This window comes from Mobula hypostoma, chromosome 7 (genome assembly GCF_963921235.1).
Source record: "Mobula hypostoma chromosome 7, sMobHyp1.1, whole genome shotgun sequence".
Taxonomy (NCBI): Eukaryota; Metazoa; Chordata; class Chondrichthyes; order Myliobatiformes; family Myliobatidae; genus Mobula; species Mobula hypostoma.
In genome coordinates, this window is record NC_086103.1 from 149963505 (window position 1) to 149982115 (window position 18611).

Consider the following 18611-nt stretch of genomic DNA (forward strand, 5'->3'; position numbering starts at 1 on the left):
TGCTGCAGTCAAAGGACAGTGGTGACTATATCACGTCCATTTAGGAGAGTGCCAACCACATTATGAGAGAAGAAGAGACAGAGGAGGAGAGGCATGCACGTCTCCAGAATCAGAAACAAACACCAAACAGCAGAAAAGATGAAGAGATGGGGGATGAAAGGATTGCAGGTCTCCAGAATGACAACGAGGGACACGAGGGTGGCAGATAAACCAGAAATGATGCCATTAAAAGTGTCCTTCATTAAACGAGGAGGAGCTATATTTGCTTTGCTACGCGTCGTTCTTCTTTAATAAACTGAGACTTTATACTTCAGTTTCCAAAGCAAAGCGATACCTATAGCATTCAGGAAAATTTAATGTTCATTCTGGTCACATCAGACTACACTACCCTTATCTCAAAGGGTGCCCCAACAGGTCACCCCATTGTCTAGTAGTTCTTTATTAATGTTTTGCAGCAATTACCAGTTAGCTAAGTATTAAGTAAAAGTGACACCATGTTCATTAATAAGTTGACTTGTGACTGTTATAGATCAATGCCTCCTAAAGAACAATGCTTCATGATGTCTAAAAAAAAATCAATGTTTTCAACCTTTGCATCATAATTAGTCAAAGCCTATTGGATATTTCTGCTGAATGTCAAAACTGACTATAATGTGCATTATTATGCAGAATTTTAAGTAATTGGTCTAGCAGAACAGTTTGTAATTAAACTAAATTGGGACTTTCATTGATTTGTTTCATAACTGAAATGGTACATTTTGTTCTGAGCATTGCTGCTTAAATTGTGCCACAACTTAAACAGACTTCATTGAAATTCTTGTAGTACACATTTGAACATTGAAGAAACATGGGCATTATTTAATTTTTGTTTTTTTAGCTCTCTGAGATAACATTTTTCAAAGCAGATCAACACCTTAGTGTCATCATTTGTATTAAGCATTAGGTACATTAACATTTTCTGAAATGTGCAAGCATTATTCAAATTCTGATGTCATTATCAATAAAACATCTAATTATTTAGAAGTTTTGTTTCAAATTGTCAAAGTCGCTGCAGCAAACTCAGACATAACGTTGTCCCAAGGTTCTTCAGTCATGCAGATTTCTAAATGGAGAAAGTTGCATTAAATTTAAGATTAATGCACACAAATTGCTGGAGGAACTCAGCAGATCTGGCAATATCTATGATAATGAATAAACAGTAGATGTTTTGGGCTGAGACCCTTCTTCAGGACTGGAAGGGAAGGGGGAAGATGCCAGAATAAGAAGGTGTGAGGGGGGAAGGGAAGAGTGACAAGCTAGCAGGTGATAGGTGAAGCCAGGTGGGTTAGGGAGGTGTGGGGGGTGTGGGGATGAGGTAAGAAGCTGCAAGGTGATAGATGGAAAAAGTAAAGGGCTGAGAAAAAAGAATCTGATGAGACTGGGTCATGGGAGAAAGGGAAGGAGGAGGGGCACTAAGGGGTGGTGGTAGGCAGTGAGAGAAGAGGTAACAGGCCAGAGTGGAGAAATGCAGAAGAGGTGGGTGGTGGGGGGGACAATTACCATAAGTTGGAGAAGTCAATGGTATTGCCATCAGGTTGGAGGCTACCTAGTTGGAAAATAAGGTGATCATCCTAGTGAACCTTTACACAAACATCTACAATGAAATAATATTTTTCTTACGGGCATACTGCAAAGCCTCAGCGAAGCTTGTGACCATAGAACTGCAGCATGAAAGTGCCTCTCATTTCCATTAGATACATTGTCATTGTATGGTACGTAGGTATTCTTTTCTTTGAACAAGGCACTTCATTGAATTCCCTTATAGTAATAGGTTGCAAACTGCAAGAGTAACAGGTAATTCTGGAAATACTCAGCAGGTTATGCAGTATCTGTCAGAAGTGAAGTGAAATCAGTGTTTGAGTTTCATAATTTTTCATTAGAACTGAAAAGCTAATAAATATATTTTAGGATGTATAAGAGAAGGGAGTAGAATATTGCAGACAATGGTGTGATAGGGTAGATAGCAAGGGAAACTGAATGACACGTGTGATGGTTGGTGAGGCATAGTGAGAGAGGCTCGGTGGAGACTAGCTAACAATGCATTGTCTACCTGAATGTGATATAAATAGAAGGAGAAAAATGAAAGCAGAAGAGGAAAAAGTGGAAAGAGAAAGAAAAGAAAACTTGTGAGCAGTTTTGGGCCCCTTAACATAGAAAGGATGTTCTGAAACTGGAGCGGGTTCAAAGGAGGTTCACAAAAATGATTCTAGGATTGATTAGCTTGTCATATGAAGAGCGTTAGATGGTTCTGGGCCTATATTCACTAGAATTCAGAAGAATGGGAAAGGCCTTGATAGACTGGATATGGAGAGGATGTTTCTTCTGATGGAAGAGTCTAAGACCAGAGGATACAGCCTCTGAATAGATGGGTGTTCTTTTAGGAGATGAAGAGGAATTTCTGTAGCCAGAGAGTGGTGAATCTGTAGAATTCTTTGCCACAGGCAGCTGTGGAAGCTGCCTATTTAAGGCAGAGGTGGATAAATTCTTCATTGGTCAGAGCATGAAAGGGTACAGGGAGAAGGCAGGAGATTGGGTCTCAGAGGAAAATTGGATCAGCCATGACGAAATTGCAGAGCGGACTTGATGGGCCAATGGCCTAATTTTGCTCCTATATCTTCTGATCTTATGGGAAGGTGACTCAAGCTGTATTTGCTGATTAGGAAGGATAAGGGAAAATGGGCTGATATTAATAATGCAAGAGATCAATAAGGTGGTGAGGTATATTATTGATCTGACAAATTATGATTGAGAATTGAATTGAATTGTCTTTATTTCTTACATCCTTCGCATACATGAGGAGTAAAAATCTTGTATGTTATGTCTCCATCTAAATGTGTCATGTGCAATCATAGTAATTTATAATAAATGGAACATTCAATGTAATATAGAGTACACTCAAATCAGCGTGAGTTCATCAGTCTGATGGCCTCGTGGAAGAAGCTGTCCCGGAGCCTGTTGGTCTTGGCTTTTATGCTGCGGTACTGCTCCCCGGATGGTAGCAGCTGGAATAGATTGTGGTTGGGGTGATTCGGGCCCCCAATTACGGGCCCTTTTCACACACCTGTCCTTGGAAATGTCTTGAATCATGGGAAGCTCACAACTACAGATGCGCTGGGTTGTCCGTACCACTCTCTGCAGAGTCCTGCGATTAAGGGACATACAGTTCCCATACCAGGCAGTGATGCAGCCAGTCAGGATGCTCTCAATTGTGCCCCTGTAAAAAGTTCTTAGGATTTGAGGGCCCATACCAAACTTCCTCAACTGTCTGAGGTGAAAGAGGCACTGTTGTGCCTTTTTCACCACACAGCTGGTGTGTACAGACCATGTGAGGTCCTTGGTGATGCGGATGCCGAGGAACTTGAAGCTGTTTACCCTCTCAACCCCAAATCCATTGATGTCAGTAGGGTTAACCCGTCTCCATTCCTCCTGAAATCTACAACGTGCTCCTTTGTTTTTCTGACATTGAGGGAGAGGTTGTTTTTTGACGCTGCTGTGTCAGAGAGATGACTTCCTCCCTGTAGGCCACATCGTTATTGTTTGAGAGTAGGCCAATCAATGAGGTGTCGTCGGCAAATTTATTTAGCAGATTGGAGCTGTGGGTAGCGATACAGTCATGGGTGTACAGGGAGTAAAGGAGGGGACTCAGTACGCAGCCCTGAGGGGCTCCTATATTGAGAATCAGAATGTTGGAGGTGAGGGAGCCCACTCTTACTACCTGCTGGCGATCTGACAGAAGGTCCAGGATCCAGCTGGTCAAGGCAGGGTCAAGGCCGAGGTCTCTGATATTCCTGTTAAGCCTGGATGGAGCTGTGGTGTTAAATGCTGAACTGTAGTCCAAGAACAGTATTCCCACATAAGCATCGTTCTACTCCAGATGTGTAAGGACGGTACGTAGAGCAGTGGCTATTGCGTCATCTATCGATCGGTTCTGTCAGTAGGCGAATTGTAGGGGGTCCAGTCTGGGTGGTAGCAAGCTGCAGATGTAATCCTTCACCAGCCTCCCAAAGCGTTTGCTTATTATTGAGGTGAGTGCGACAGGACGCCAGTCGTTCAGGCACGTTACCTTGGTCTTTTTTGGTGCAGGGATAATGGATAATTTGAAGCAGGAGAGCACTCTACACCGGGAGTGGGAGAGACTAAAATATCTTTAAACACACCTGCCAGTTGTACTGCGCACATCCTGAGTACTCGCTCTGGGATGCTGTCCGGTCCCGCAGCCTAGCGACTGTCCACTCGTTGGAAACATCTGCGTACCTCAGCCTCAGAGATGACCAGGTTGCAGGTTGTAGCGGTGGCTGGAAGCAGTGACCTTGAAGTCAAGGCTAAAAGAGAAATTAAACTTACTGGGAAGGCCTTGGTGACTAAAATTAACAACTTCCGAAAAAATAAAATTGTTAGGAAGATTAAAGATTTGATATAATTAATTAGAAGCCTTTAACAAGAAGAGCAAGGTGTCTCACAAGTGAAGTCTCATTTGGATGATTTAAAAAATCTTAGTGAAGATATTGCTTAGCAACATAACTTGCTGTTGTCTTCAATATGTATCTCTGAGCAAGATAAATGGAAAGTAATGCAAGTATTGATACACTTAATACAGTCCTCGCAGAGGCTGAACAAAGGTTGAAAGAAACATGCGATGTTGAAGGTCAAATTGCTGGAGGAAATGGAAAATATTTATAAAGCCACAGAGCATGCTGTGACAATGTATAAAGCTGATGATTTTCAAGATGACGTACTTCCTGAAGACAGTGCTTCTAACGTGTGTACAGCAGGTTCTATTGCTATCAGAGCGTCCCATGCATCTGATACCTCTTTGGCACATAATAAAATGGAGGCTGATTTAGCAGAGCCTTGTGCAACACAACAAATATTGAGAGAATAACATGCGTTGGAGGAAAAGATGGAAGAGGTTCAGAAAAAGATGCAACAGCTTAAGTTGCAGGAAGAGACTGCAGCCAAGATGGCCAGAGTTAAAATGCTAAGGGCTTCAAGTGCTGTGGGTGCTAAATGAGCCCCAGCAGTACAGTTCTATGTTGCGAGTTCCTGTGCTGACATGGAACAAGAAGCTTGAACAGCCTCAATGTCTACGTGGATACATTTGTTCTTCAAATGTCTATGAGCCATGAGTTTGGACTCCAAAGGGAGTTCAGGATGTTCGATCTCAGCCTGCACCAAGGAAACACTGAACCCATGCCATATCCAATAACACTAGGTGCTTCGGAGTACATTAATTTTCAGTATGGTGACACTCGTGTTTCAGATAATAAAAGTCTAAATAAGGATGCGCAAGGAAATAACAAGCTTAGTGATGCAACAACAACACATTGCATCTCTGCCTAAAAGAGAGATTTAAGTCTTCAATGGAAATACATTGCAGTGTCATTCAAGAATAGCATTGAGGGCTTTTAAGAATAGCATTGAAGGCAAGTCTGATAATTATGTTGACCATCTCCATTTTCTTGAGGTTACCCTAGAAAGCTTGTGCACTGGAGGTTACCCTAGAAAGTTTGTCAAAAGTTGCTAGCAAGCTAGCACAGAGCAAAGATATCTAAAAGCCCATTTTGGTGATGCGCACAGAATTACTGCAACCTACGTGGAAAAGGCTCTTTCTTGGCCGCATATCAAATCAGAAGATGTGAAAGTTCTTCAAGGTTACCGTCCTTTTCTTAGAGGCTGCTGCATTGCCATGGAAGAAATTCAGGACATACATGAGCTGGGTATACCTGCTAATATAATGATCGTCGTAAAGAAATTGCCCCTAAACTTAGGGAAAATGGAGATCATTGGTCTATAAACTGCAAGAAAGGCACAACCGTATGGTTACATTCACTGAGATTGTTGATTTTATCGAAAGGCAAGTAAAGATGGCTACACACCCAGTGTTTGGGAAGGTATATGATGCTACACTACCGACCATAAGCAAAGGTGTGAACAAAACTAAGTAATAAATTCATTCTAAAGCTAAAGTAAGCAGCTTTGTCACTACTGTAGCTACTGTGAAAAGTGAAGCTAAAACAGCCTGGAACTAATGAAAGGTCTCATCAGCCAAAAGGATTTGTCTGTTCTGCCAGGGTAAACATCCTGATTTGTACTCTCAGTTGGAGAAAAAGGTTCATAATGAGAAGATTGCCTTCCTGAAAGAAAATGGTGTCTGCTTCGGTAGTTTGTGTACAAGAGACATCAACAAGGATTGCAGGAAGTGTTGTTCATGCAAGGTATGCAGTGGCAAGCAACCCAGCATACTTCATATTCACTCTGATGAAAAGGGTACAGATTTGAAACAAGCCACAAAAGAAGCAAACACAGCGGTGGGTACTGCCCTGGTATCTAATGGCTTTACGAGGTCTGGTGATTATGGTTATAAACTTCCTAAAATTCCAGTTCAGTTGAGCTCTAAAAAGAGTAACAAGACAGTGGTTACTTATGCTTTCCTAGATCCAGGAAGCATAGCAGTGATTTGTAGAGTGAGCTTCATGAACAAGATCACCCTGACAGGAAAAGAACCCGCACTCTCTTACACACCACAGGTCATGAGAAGGCTGTGAGTAATACGTTGTTTCAGGATTGGAAGGGGCTGGCTTGGATAGTGAAAACTGTTATGAACTGCCTAACACTAATGCACAGGGAAGTATGCCTATCCACAAAGAGAACATTTCTTGTCAGAAACATATTCAAGGATGGTCTCACCTCAAGCATATTAATTTCTTGTAAATTGATTCAGATATTGAGTTGCCGATAGGGGTAAATGTGCCTAAGACAATGGAGCCGTTGCAAGTGATTTGTAGTGTTGATGAGGGACCCACAATTAGAACCATACTGGGTTGGATTGTTAATGCACCATTGAAAGGTAAACATGATAGAAACCATAGAAACCATGATGGTGGAAGAGACTATGCTCAGCCAGAGCTGGAAGTTAACAGGACTTCAGTTTTGCACTTGAATGAGCTTTGGCAGCAGCGATTCAAGACAGCTTTTCTTGAATGCAGTCAAGAGGAACAAACTGGTTTGTCAGGAGAAGATCATGATCCAGGATAGACTGCTTACCAGACATTAGTGTGAATGTTGAAATTTCATGTCTCCTGTGTCTTGGTAGCATGTAGTATAATTAATATAGGATAATAATTAAGGGGCTGGAAAGTAGGAGCCGTGTATCTGTTCTGTATCTGTATTGTATTATGTTTATTGTGGTAACTAGTCACATGAGTGGGGCGTGGTAAAAGCAAAGGAAATTAGTTACATATTCGTGTTTTGCTGGGGGCCAACAGATGTCATATCTTCTGTTGTACGCTTAGTTACCCTTATTTGTGCTTAAGTTTCATCGCTTCAAGATTTTATGTTTGCTAGTTACTAATAAAGGATCGAATACATATCTTTGACTTTTGGAACAATCATTATTGAAGTGATTGGAAGGTGCGTCATACAATTACAATAAATATCACTAGCAGCGGCAATTGGTACATTAGAATTGGCTGCTACAATTAGGCTGAAGAGAAATATGATAGATACAAAAAATAAGAGAAGAAAACTTGGGAAAGTGTGGGTCACTTAATGGGATAGATAGGAAAATTTATGATGGACAATAAGGAAGTAACAATGAAATTAAACAATTACTTTACATTTGTCACATTTAAGAAAACATATAAAATTGCCACATATATTAGAGAATCAAAAGTCGAGCAAGAATCAGGAATGAGAGTATAAGACAAAAAATTGTACAAAGCAAGTTAATAACCTTGAAAGCTGATAAGTAGTACATCTTAAATCTCAGTGTTTTGAGGGAAGTATATTTAGAGATAGAGGATAATATCATTATTACCTTCCAAAGTTCTATATATTGTGAATTCAAGAATTGCCCCTGTGGATTGTTAGAGCCATTAAATAGGGGACTACCTATCTAATAGCATAATGCCTGTGGCAGAGAAATTGCTGGAATCTATTCAGAAGAATAATTGGTCCTGGCAGAGCCAGCCTGGATCTAAGAGAGGAAAATTGTCTGAGGACATGACTAGCAAAAGAGAAAAAGACAATGCAGTCAGAATGCAGTTGATAAAGCCCTACACAGAAGGTTGGTCAGCAGAGTGAGAACATTTGGAATTCTGAGTAATTACTGACATGGGTTGAGAATTGAAGATTGGACAGAAAGCAAAGAGCAGTAAATAATTGGATTATTCTCAGGTTGGTAAGTTCTGATCAGGAGAGTACCACAGGGACTAGTGCTTTGGCCTCAGCTTTCCCCATCTGTATCAATAATTTGACAAAGGGACCAAATCTTGATGAAGGGTCTTTACCCAAAATGCCAACTGACAATTTTCTCCACAGATGTTGCCTGACTCACAAAGTTCCTCTTGCAGGTAGTTTCTTGTCCCAGATTCCAGTATCTGCAGTCTTCTGTGTTGTCACAAATTTGTTGTTGTTAATCCTAAACGAAGTGGAGTAGTAAGGAGGAGAAAGAAATGAAATTTCAAGTGAATATTGATAAGCTGAGATTGTCTAAGTTAGTGAAAACATAACAGAGATAGTATCATATGGAAAGTGTGAAGTTATACACTTGGTATTGGTACAGGTTGATTATTGTCACATATGCCACAACGCTGTGAAAAGCTTGTCTTGCATACTGTTCATGCAGATCAATACATTACATAGGCATTGAGATAGTATGTATAAGGTAAAACAATAACATGCAGAATAAAGTATAGCAGCTTTGGAGAAAGTACAGTGCAAGTAAACAAGGTGCAAGATAATAACAAGTTAAATTGTGAGGTTGAATTCATCTTTTCATCTCTAGCATTGGAAACCATTCAGTAGTTTTACAACAGTCAGGTAGAAGTTTTTCCTTGAACGTGATGGTACATCCTTTCAGGTTTTTGTATCTTACGCACAATGGACGAGGGCAGAAGAGAGAATATCTGGGATGGTTGGAGTTCTTGATTATGCTGGCTGCCTTACAGAGGCAGTGAGAAGTACAGACAGAGTCTATGGAAGAGAGGCTGGTCTCTGTAATGTACTGAGCTATATCCACAGCTTTGCAGTTTTTTTGCGGTCAATTGCTGTACCAAGCCAAGATGCATCCAATTAAGATGTTTCCATCGTGCATTGATAAAAATTAGTAGGGGGCGGCAGGGACATGCCAAGTTTCTTTAGTGTCTCATGGAAGTGCTGGCATAGCATCTACACAGTTGGACCAGTAGATTAGATTAGATTAGATTAGATTCAACCTTATTGTCATTGTGCCGAGTACAGATACAAAGCCAATGAAGTGCATTTAGTATCTGACCAGAAATGCAAAGAATAGTGTTATTTACAAAATAACTGCGAATAAAAAAAAGTGCTACAGCACACAGATATAAAAGTACTGAGACAGTACGATACGGATGCAATACTGCTTAGCGTTGTGATGAGAGGTTCAGCAGTGTCACAGCCTCAGGGAAGAAGCTCTTCCTGTGCCTGCTGGTGTGGGAGCGGAGGCTCCTGTAGCGCCTACCGGATGGGAAGAGAGTAAAAAGTCCATGGTTAGGGTGAGATGCATCCTTGATAATGCTTTTCACCCTGCCCAGGCAGTGTTTATGATAGATGTTCTCAATAGTGGGCAATTGGATGCCGATAATCCACTGGGCAGTTTTCACCACACGCTGGAGTGCTTTGCGGTCCGATACAGTCTATTGGTGATGTTCACTCCTGGAAACTTAAAGCCCTCAACCCTCTCAACCGCTGCACCGTTGATGTAGACAGGAGCCTTGTGAAAGAGCTGTGTTCAGAATTGTTGTGGAAGTGTTACTGCCTATTCTTGCTGATGCGATTTGTTGATCAGGACGTCGAGGATTCAGTTGCAGTGGGAGGTGTTGAGTCCTAGGTCTTGGAGTTTGGTGATGAGTTTGCTTGGAATTATAGTATTGAAGACAGAACTGTAGTCAATAAACAATAGCCTGACATAGGTGGCTTTACTATCTAGATGTTCCAGAGGTGATGTAGGGCTGGGGGAATGGCATTCCATCATAGAACTGGTTCAGTGGTAGATGAATTACAGTGGGTCAAGGATGGCTGGGAGGCTGGTGTTATTGCATGCCGTGACCAACCTCTTAAGGCATTTCACGATGGTGGATATCAGAACCACAGAACGGTGGTCATTAAGGCATGTTATCTTGGTTTTGTTAGGCATCTGGAGGGTAGCGGCACTCTTAGAACAGAAAGAAGTTAAGAATATCTGCAAAGACCACTGTGGATGATCTGCACAGGATCTAAGGACACCATCCCGGCCAGATATTTTCTGCAACTTCACTCTCCAGAAAACTGATCTTATATCTGCAATGTTGACTGTATGTTCAGTGGCATTGGAAGCTTTCAGGGGACGGGGTGGTGACGTCCAATCCCCTTCTATTCATCACATGCATTAAATCCATTCAGCTCATCTGGAAGGGATGCTCTGTTGTCGCCGACGCTGCCTGACTTCATTTTCAGCCTATTATAGCAAGTAAGCTCTGCCACAACTGGTGGCTGGTCTGGAACTCAATTTTGGATTGGTATTGTCTCATGGCACCCCCAACAGATTCACAATTTCTTGTAAATGTTAGGATCATCTTACTTGAATACTGCTATCCTAGACTTAAGATGGGAGTGGATCTCCAAGTTCATCTATGATTTCCAGCTTGAGAACTCTTGTTGGTGGGCAAGTTATTGGTGAGGATTCTTAGAGACAGGACTTATGAGCATTTGGAGAAACCTGGTCTGATTAGGAATGGTCAGCATGGGTTTATGAGTGGCAAAACATGCCTCACAAGCCTGATCGAATTCTTTGAGTAAGTAACAAAACATATCGATGAAGACAGAGCAATAGATATGGTTGGTATGGATTTTCGTACGGCATTTGACAAGGTCCCCCATGGTAGGCTCATTCAGAAAGTCCTCCTTCCTAAGCGGTATGACAGCTGTGTGGTCTCATGGTGTTTATACTTGCGTACTATTGTTTGTACAGATGAACATGGAACCTTCAGACATTTGGAAATTACTCCCAAGGATGAACCAGACTTGACATCATTTTCTGACCTCAATCTGATAGAAAATTTGTGGGCAGAACTGAAAAAGCATGTGCGAGCAAGGAGGCCTACAAACCTGACTCAGTTACACCAATTTTGTCTGGAGCAATGGAACAAAATTCCAGCAACTTATTGTGAGAAGCTTGTGGAAGGCAACCCAAAATGTTTGACCCAAGTTAAACAATTTAAAGTCAATGCTACCAAATACTAACAAAGTGTATGTAAACTTATGACCCACTGGGAAGGTGATGAAAGAAATAAAAGCTGAAATAAATCATTCTCTCTACTATTATTCTGATATTTCACATTCTTAAGATAAAGTAGTGATCCTAACTGACCTATGACAGGGAATATTTTATAGGATTAAATGTCAGGAATTGTGAAAAACTGAGTTTAAATGTATTTGGCTAAGGTGTATGTAAACTTCTGACTTCAACTGTAGCTGCAACAGGTATGCACGCACAATGATAAACTTGCTATGTGCCTGTGGTGCTGCTACAAGTAAGCTTTTCTTTATTGAACCAGTGCAGGCATAGACTTGTGCAGATGACATTAAGTTCAGCTTTGATTTTGAATATTGCCTGACTAAAATAAACATGGTAGGCATTAATTGGCCTTTCTCCATTTCACTTATGAATGGTGAGCTATGGAGGTTGGTGCTGGGACTTAAATTACTTACAATGCATTAAAATAACTTGGATGAAAACACAAAATTTGCTGATGACATGGAGTTGAACATTAGGTTGTGAAGAGAGTAGAAGGAGGATATAATAAATATAGGATAGTGCGTGGGTATATCTGCAGTATTAAATGGAAAAATGCAATGAAGTATTTAAGAAAATCATTATACTGTATATATACTTAAGCAGAAATGAGGTGAAAATAATTCTCTCTGAAGATCAGGCATGTTTGGCACTTCCTCAAAGTGTGGTGGAAACAGAATTTTCAAATATTATTGAGGCAGAAGTAGATAAGTTCTTGATATGAAAGTGGGTCACTGAGAGTAGATGGGAATATGAGGATGAGGTTGGAATTATATCCACCATGATTTTTATAAATGGCTAGAGGGCTGTTTGAGCTGCTGTTGTTTTATGTGTTTGACACTATATCAAACAAACTATAATAATAAATGCTCTCAGATATATTTTATGTAGTGTGCTGTTTCAACAGAATTCAAATGTATAGTTTCTCATTTATCTTTCAGGGCATTGTGGCAAAACATTTGCGATTCTTAAACGATTTATTAGTAATGCTGTTCCTGAAGTTCCCTGGCTTATGATTGTGGATGATGACACTTTGATAAGGTAATGTGACTAAAATTAATGTTATGCTTAACCTTTTTTGTTATATGTCTTTATACGTAAGCTTTAGTTACATAATCTGTTTGATGTCAGTGTATTTGATCTCCAGAATGTTCTTGAATCTATAATGTCTGAACACGTTGTGAGACTTGATTAATTAAAAGCAAAATAATGTAAGAATTATGAAAAAGTTTATTTGTGAACTGGAGCTGAATATTGAAGCTAATTCAAATCACAGGCTCCTTGTACTTCCTTTGAGCTCATTCACATGTGGGTCTCTTTCTATCTGTTGCTCTATGCATCATCTTTATCTAACCTATTCATTCTGCTCAGCTATGGGCATATTTTTCAGAACAATATAAATAACTGCATAGATGAATGGCACAAGAGGTTTCTGGGAATAGATTTTCAACATGTCTAATTTCACAGGAATTTTCTTTCCCATAAAATAAGATTGCATTTTTGTTTTGTGTATAAGATTTTCAGTGGAGTGACAGAACCAGAGAACGTTACAGTATAGAAACAGGCCCTTTGGCCAATGTAGTCCATGCCAAACTATTAATGTATCTACCCCCATCAACCTGCACCTAGACCATAGCCCTCCGTGTCCCTCCCATCCGCTTACCTATCCAAATTTCTCGCAATTGTTGAAATCGAATCTACATCCACCACTTGTGATGGCAGCTTACTCCACACTCTCAATACACTCTGAGTGAAGAAATTCCCCATCATGTTCCTCTTAAATCAGAATCAGGTTTATTATCACTGGCATGTGACGTGAAATTTGTTAACTTAGCAGCAGCAGTTCAATGTAATACATAATCTTGAAGAGAAAAAAGTAATAAATTAAATTAATAATAATAAACAAGTAAATCAATTATGTATATTGAATAGATTAAAAAATGTGCAAAAACAGAAATACTGTATTTTTTTTAAAAAGTAAGGTAGTAAAGATTCAATGTCCATTTAGGAATCGGATGGCAGAGGGGAAGAAGCTGTTCCTGAATGGTTGAGTGTGTGCCTTCAGGCTTCTGTATCTCCTACCTGATGGTAACAGTGAGAAAAGGGCATACCCTGGGTGCTGGAGGTCCTTAATAATGGACGCTGCCTTTCTGAGACACTGCTTCAAGAAGATGTCCTGGGTACTTTGTAGGCTAGTACCCAAGATGGAGCTGACTAGATTTACAACCTTCTGCAGTTTCTTTCGGTCCTGTGCAGTAGCCCATCCATACCAGACAGTGATGCAGCCTGTCAGAATTGCTCCACGGTAGAAGTTTTTGAGCGCATTTGTTGACATGCCAAATCTCTTCAAACTCCTAATAAAGTATAGACGCTGTCTTGCCTTCTTTATAACTACATCAATGTGTTGGGACCAGGTTAGATCCTCAGAGATCTTGACACCCAGGAACTTGAAACTGCTCACTCTCTCCACTTCTGATTCCTCTATGAGGATTGGTATGTGTTCCTTCATCTTACCCTTCCTGAAGACCACAATCAGCTCTTTCGTCTTACTGACGTTGAGTGCAAGGTTGTTGCTGCAGCACCACTCCATTAGTTGGCATATCTCACTCCTGTATGTCCTCTCGTCACCACCTGAGATTCTACTAACAATTGTTGTATCGTTAGCAAATTTATAGATGATATTTGAGCCATGCCTAGCCACACAGTCATGTGTTTATAGAGAGTAGAGCAGTGGGCTCTACTCTCACCCTTAGTTCATTTTCACCCTTAACCCTTAACCCATGACTTCTAGTTCTAGTCTCACCCACTCTTTCAATTTTATTGATCTTTCCTATAAATAGAGTATTCCTGCACACAATAGTCCAAATTAGGCCTCAGCAGCATCTTATACAACTTCAATATAACATCCTAGTTCCTGTGCTCAGTTCTTTGATATATAAATACCAATGTATCTAAAGCTGTCTTTACGATGATATCTACTTGTTACGTCACTTTCAAAGAGCTATGAATCTGTAGTCCCAGATCCCTCTGACCTACCACATTTCTCAGTACCCTACCACTCATCACATAAGTCTTCCTGTGGTTTGTCCTCCCAAAGTGTAACACCTCACACTTGTCTGCATTAAATTCTATCTGCCATTTTTCAGCTCATTTTTCCATTTGGTCCAGATCCCACTGCAATCTTTGACAACCTTCCTTGCTGTCCACTACACTCCTAATCTTGGTGCCGTCCGCAAATTTGCTGATCCAATTTACAACATTATCATCTAGATCATTGATATAGATGACGAACAACAATAGAATCAGCACTTGTCACAGGCCTCTAGTCAAATGGGCAACCATTTTCTACCACTCTGGCTTCTTTCATGTAGCCAATGTCTGATCCAATTTACTTACCTCATCCTGACTGCCAAGCAACTGAACCTTCCTAACATCTCATGTGGGACCTTGTCAAGGGACTTGCTAAGGTCTGTGTAAACAATATCCACTGCCTTGCCTTCATCAACTTTCCTGGTAACTTCCTCAAAAAACTCTATAAGATTGGTTAGACATGACCAACCACGCACAAAGCCATGTTGACTATCACTAATTAGTCTCTGTCTATCCAAATAACTATATATCCACTCCCTTAGGATACCTACCAATAACTTGCCCACTGCTGATGTCAGGCTCACTGGCCTATAATTTCCCAGCTTATATTTAGAGCCTCTCTTAAGCAACAGAGCAACATTAGCCATCCTCCAATCCTCAGTACCCCACCCATTGCTAAAATCGGTCTATCTCTACTAGGGCCCCTGCAATTTCCGCACTAGCCTCCCACAATGTCCGAAGTAACACCTTCTCAGTCCCTGGAATTTTTGGCCCTAGTTTGCCTCAAGACACCAAACAGCTCCTCCTCTAAACTGTATAGGGTCCATGACCTTACTGCTATTTTGCCTTACTTCTATAGACTCTGTGTCTGGTTCCCAAGTAAATACAGATGCAAAAAAAATCAATTTAAGATCTCCCTCATCACTTTTCGCTCCATCCATGGATGACCTTTGTGATCTTCAAGAGGACCAATTTTTGTCCCATCTGATCCTTTTGCTCTTAATAGTAAATGTCAGTGGGATTTTCCTTCACCTTGTCTGCTAGAACAACCTTATGTTATCTTGTGTTTCTTATACTCCTCAAGTACCTCATTTCTTCCTTCCTGCCTATACCTGCTATGCATCTCCTTCTTCTTCTTAACCAGGGCCTCAGTATCTTTTGAAATCAAGGTTTCCTAGATCTTTACCTTCTTTTCTAACAGGAACATACAAACTCTGTATTCTCAAATTTTCATGAAGGGTTTCCACTTACCAAGCACACTCTTCCCAGAAAACAATTTGTCCCAATCCACACTTGCCATATCCTTTCTGATACCAACTAAATTGGTCTTTCTCCAGTTTAGAATCTCACCCTGAGGACCACACTGATCCTTTTCCATAATTAAGTTAAAACTAATGGCCTTATGGTCACCAGATGCTTAGTGTTCCCTACACAAACTTCTGTCACCTGCCCTGTTTCATTCTCTAATACGAGATCTAGTATTGCACACTTTCTAATTGGAACCTCTATGTATTGATGAAGGAAACTTTCCTGAACACATTTGACAAACCCTATCCCATCTAACCCTTTTACAGCGTAGGAGACCCAATCAAAACATGGAAAGTTAAAATCACCTACTATCACAACATTATGTTTCTTGCAACAGTCTACGATCTCCCTACAAATTTGTTCCTCTAATTCCCACAGACCGTTGGGTGGTCTATAATATAATCCCATTAACACGGTCATCCTTTTCTTATTCTTCAATTTCACCCATATAGGTTCACTAAACGAGTTTTCCAGTCTGTCCTGTCTGAGCACTGCCGTGATATTTTCCCTGACTAGGCCTTCCTTCCTCCTTTAATCCCTCCCGCTCTGTCATGTCTAAAACAATGGAACCCCGAAATATTGAGCTGCCGGGCCCGCCTCTCCTGCGACCTAGTCTCACTAATGGCTGGAATGTCATAATTCCACCTGCTGATCCATCCCCTAAGCTCATTCACCTTTCCTACAATATGCCTTGCATTGAAATATACACAATTCAGGACTTTAGTCCCATCATGCTCAACCTTTCGATTCCTGACTACATATGTAGGCTTAACAACATCTTATCCCACAACCACTCCACATTCTGCTCTGGCGCTCTGGTTCCCATTGTCCTGGAACTCTAATTTAACCCCCACCCCCCGCAGGATTAGCAAATGTGCTACATGGAGAGGGGTTAAGTAAGGCAAAGATTACAACAGAGTTGACAGCTACCATTCAAGTGTATATTTGCAGAGCAACATACTTCAAAGAAATAACAGGAGACTCTCACAGTGTGCCTCTGAGGAAGGGTGTAAGCATTTGCCTGCTTCGATGTATCATTATCAGTGAGGAGGGACGTGGCTGAAGCAGCAATTAGTGTATGACTGTATTGATTATCATGATGCATGTACACAGTGGAGCGAACTGACAATATTATGGGATAGATGTCTGTAACAATGCGGGCAAAAAGCTGTCATGGTGAAGATTTCAAAGAACAGATAAATCATGAAATCTTACGAAACTTCCAGTTAAGAGGCGCTACCGAATGTGTGCAATAACTCACTGATAGTTAGAAAGCCAAGAAATTCAACTAAAAATATCACTAAGAACTGCTTTTCTGAGGTAGGTTATGTTAAATTATCACTGCAAACAATGCAGGGGTGAGCGATAGCAAGGCGAGTTTGGGAGACGAGCTGAGATGGTGTGTTGCAGAATAGATGCAGATGGAGTGAGCCATTCGGAGAGGAGAGGTCGGGGCAGTGGAGTTCCAATGCCCATACAACTGGCCTGGGTGTGATGTTAGATCACTCTGGGCGCCGAGAAGAGAAGTCAGGGCAGAGGAGATTTGATGCCCGTTCAACTGGCTGGGGTGCAAGTTTGAAACGGGCTGGGCGTCGAGGCCAGAGTGAATCACTGGGCAGCATGGTCTAAGCCCCAAGCCATTTGCAGTAGTCAGTTCCTAGTGTGAGTTACAATCCGTTGTTTAGACAATTTAAACGCCAGCCCAGATTGGCAGCGAGAGTCAATTTTGCTTGCTGTCTGCAATGTTTACTCCTCTCTCCAGGGCGACGGAACCTTTTACTGTTCTGTTATTTGGTCAATTTAAATGCCGGCCTAGATAGACCGAAACGACAGGGTGTTGGGATCTGAGGTGAGAGCCGATTTCGCTCACTCTCTGCAACGAGTCATTCCTCTCTCCATGGCACTAAGGCTATGAAGACAACTGTGACTGATGTGCTCCATGTCCGCTAATGTGACAAAGTGATAAACAAGGCTTTGGGCCTACTCCAGGGTTCGGATCTGTGGGCTCAGTTGGGTTCGAATGTTGTTGTTGGCTTCAATTTGTATTTTTTTCCCTTACTCTTGTTCATTGGGTGTTGGTCTTTTATTTTTTTCTTCTTTAAATGGGTTCTTACAGGTTTCTTGCTTTGTGGCTACCTGTGAGCAAGCAAATCTCAAGGTTATATAATTTATACATTCTTTGATATTAAATGTACTTTGGATCTTATCTTTAATATTTACCCTTGAAGTTCAAGAAAAGGTTTCTAAGACTGGTTGGTGAGCTTACCTATAAGAAATCTGGAGCTGTGTTGTTGATGTATAAATTGATCCCTGTGTGGCGTGAGTGAAGTCTGTGGTATTTGCTCAGCTAGTACTGTGGACTTCAAAATTGAATTGTGTTTCTGAAAACCATGAAAGAAATTCAGTGGGGAAGAGAATATGTGAAGAGATTAAGGTATGTGAGATAAGTTTACAGACAGGAGAACAGGCAGAGATAGATGCATCACAATGAAGAGAACAGAAACAAAAATAGGATATGGAACAGAGAAAGAAAATGAAAGGTTGATTAACACAGAAAAGGTACAAACAGTGATACAATGATAGGTCAGAGATGGGGAAAAGATGGAGGGCAATTTTATATTGAAACTAGAAGGAAATTCTTTTTATATGTTAACATAGAAGTCAGCAGGTATTGAATATTTATTGGTTTTTGACTAAGTAGTTTCTCTATTACCATTTCTATTTGTCTTATATTAGCTTTGCCAGTTAGTAGATCAGCCTTTCTCAACCTTTTTGCCCTGGAGAAATCCTTGAAATAATTTTCAAGTCTCAGGGAACCCCCGCATAAACATTATTATACCTACAGTTCACAGTATCTAAGTGTGATCGGTAAGTTGCAGAT

General features: G+C 40.8%; 1 protein-coding gene across 1 annotated transcript in view; it reads left to right on the forward strand.

The window, feature by feature from the left end:
* b3glcta (beta 3-glucosyltransferase a) overlaps positions 1-18611 on the forward strand; it is a 192679-nt gene that overhangs the window by 142764 nt on the left and 31304 nt on the right. Inside the window, exon 12 of the mRNA XM_063054279.1 lies at positions 12274-12373. Within this exon, the coding sequence (XP_062910349.1) occupies positions 12274-12373 (100 nt within the window). The remainder of the gene's footprint in view (positions 1-12273; positions 12374-18611) is intronic.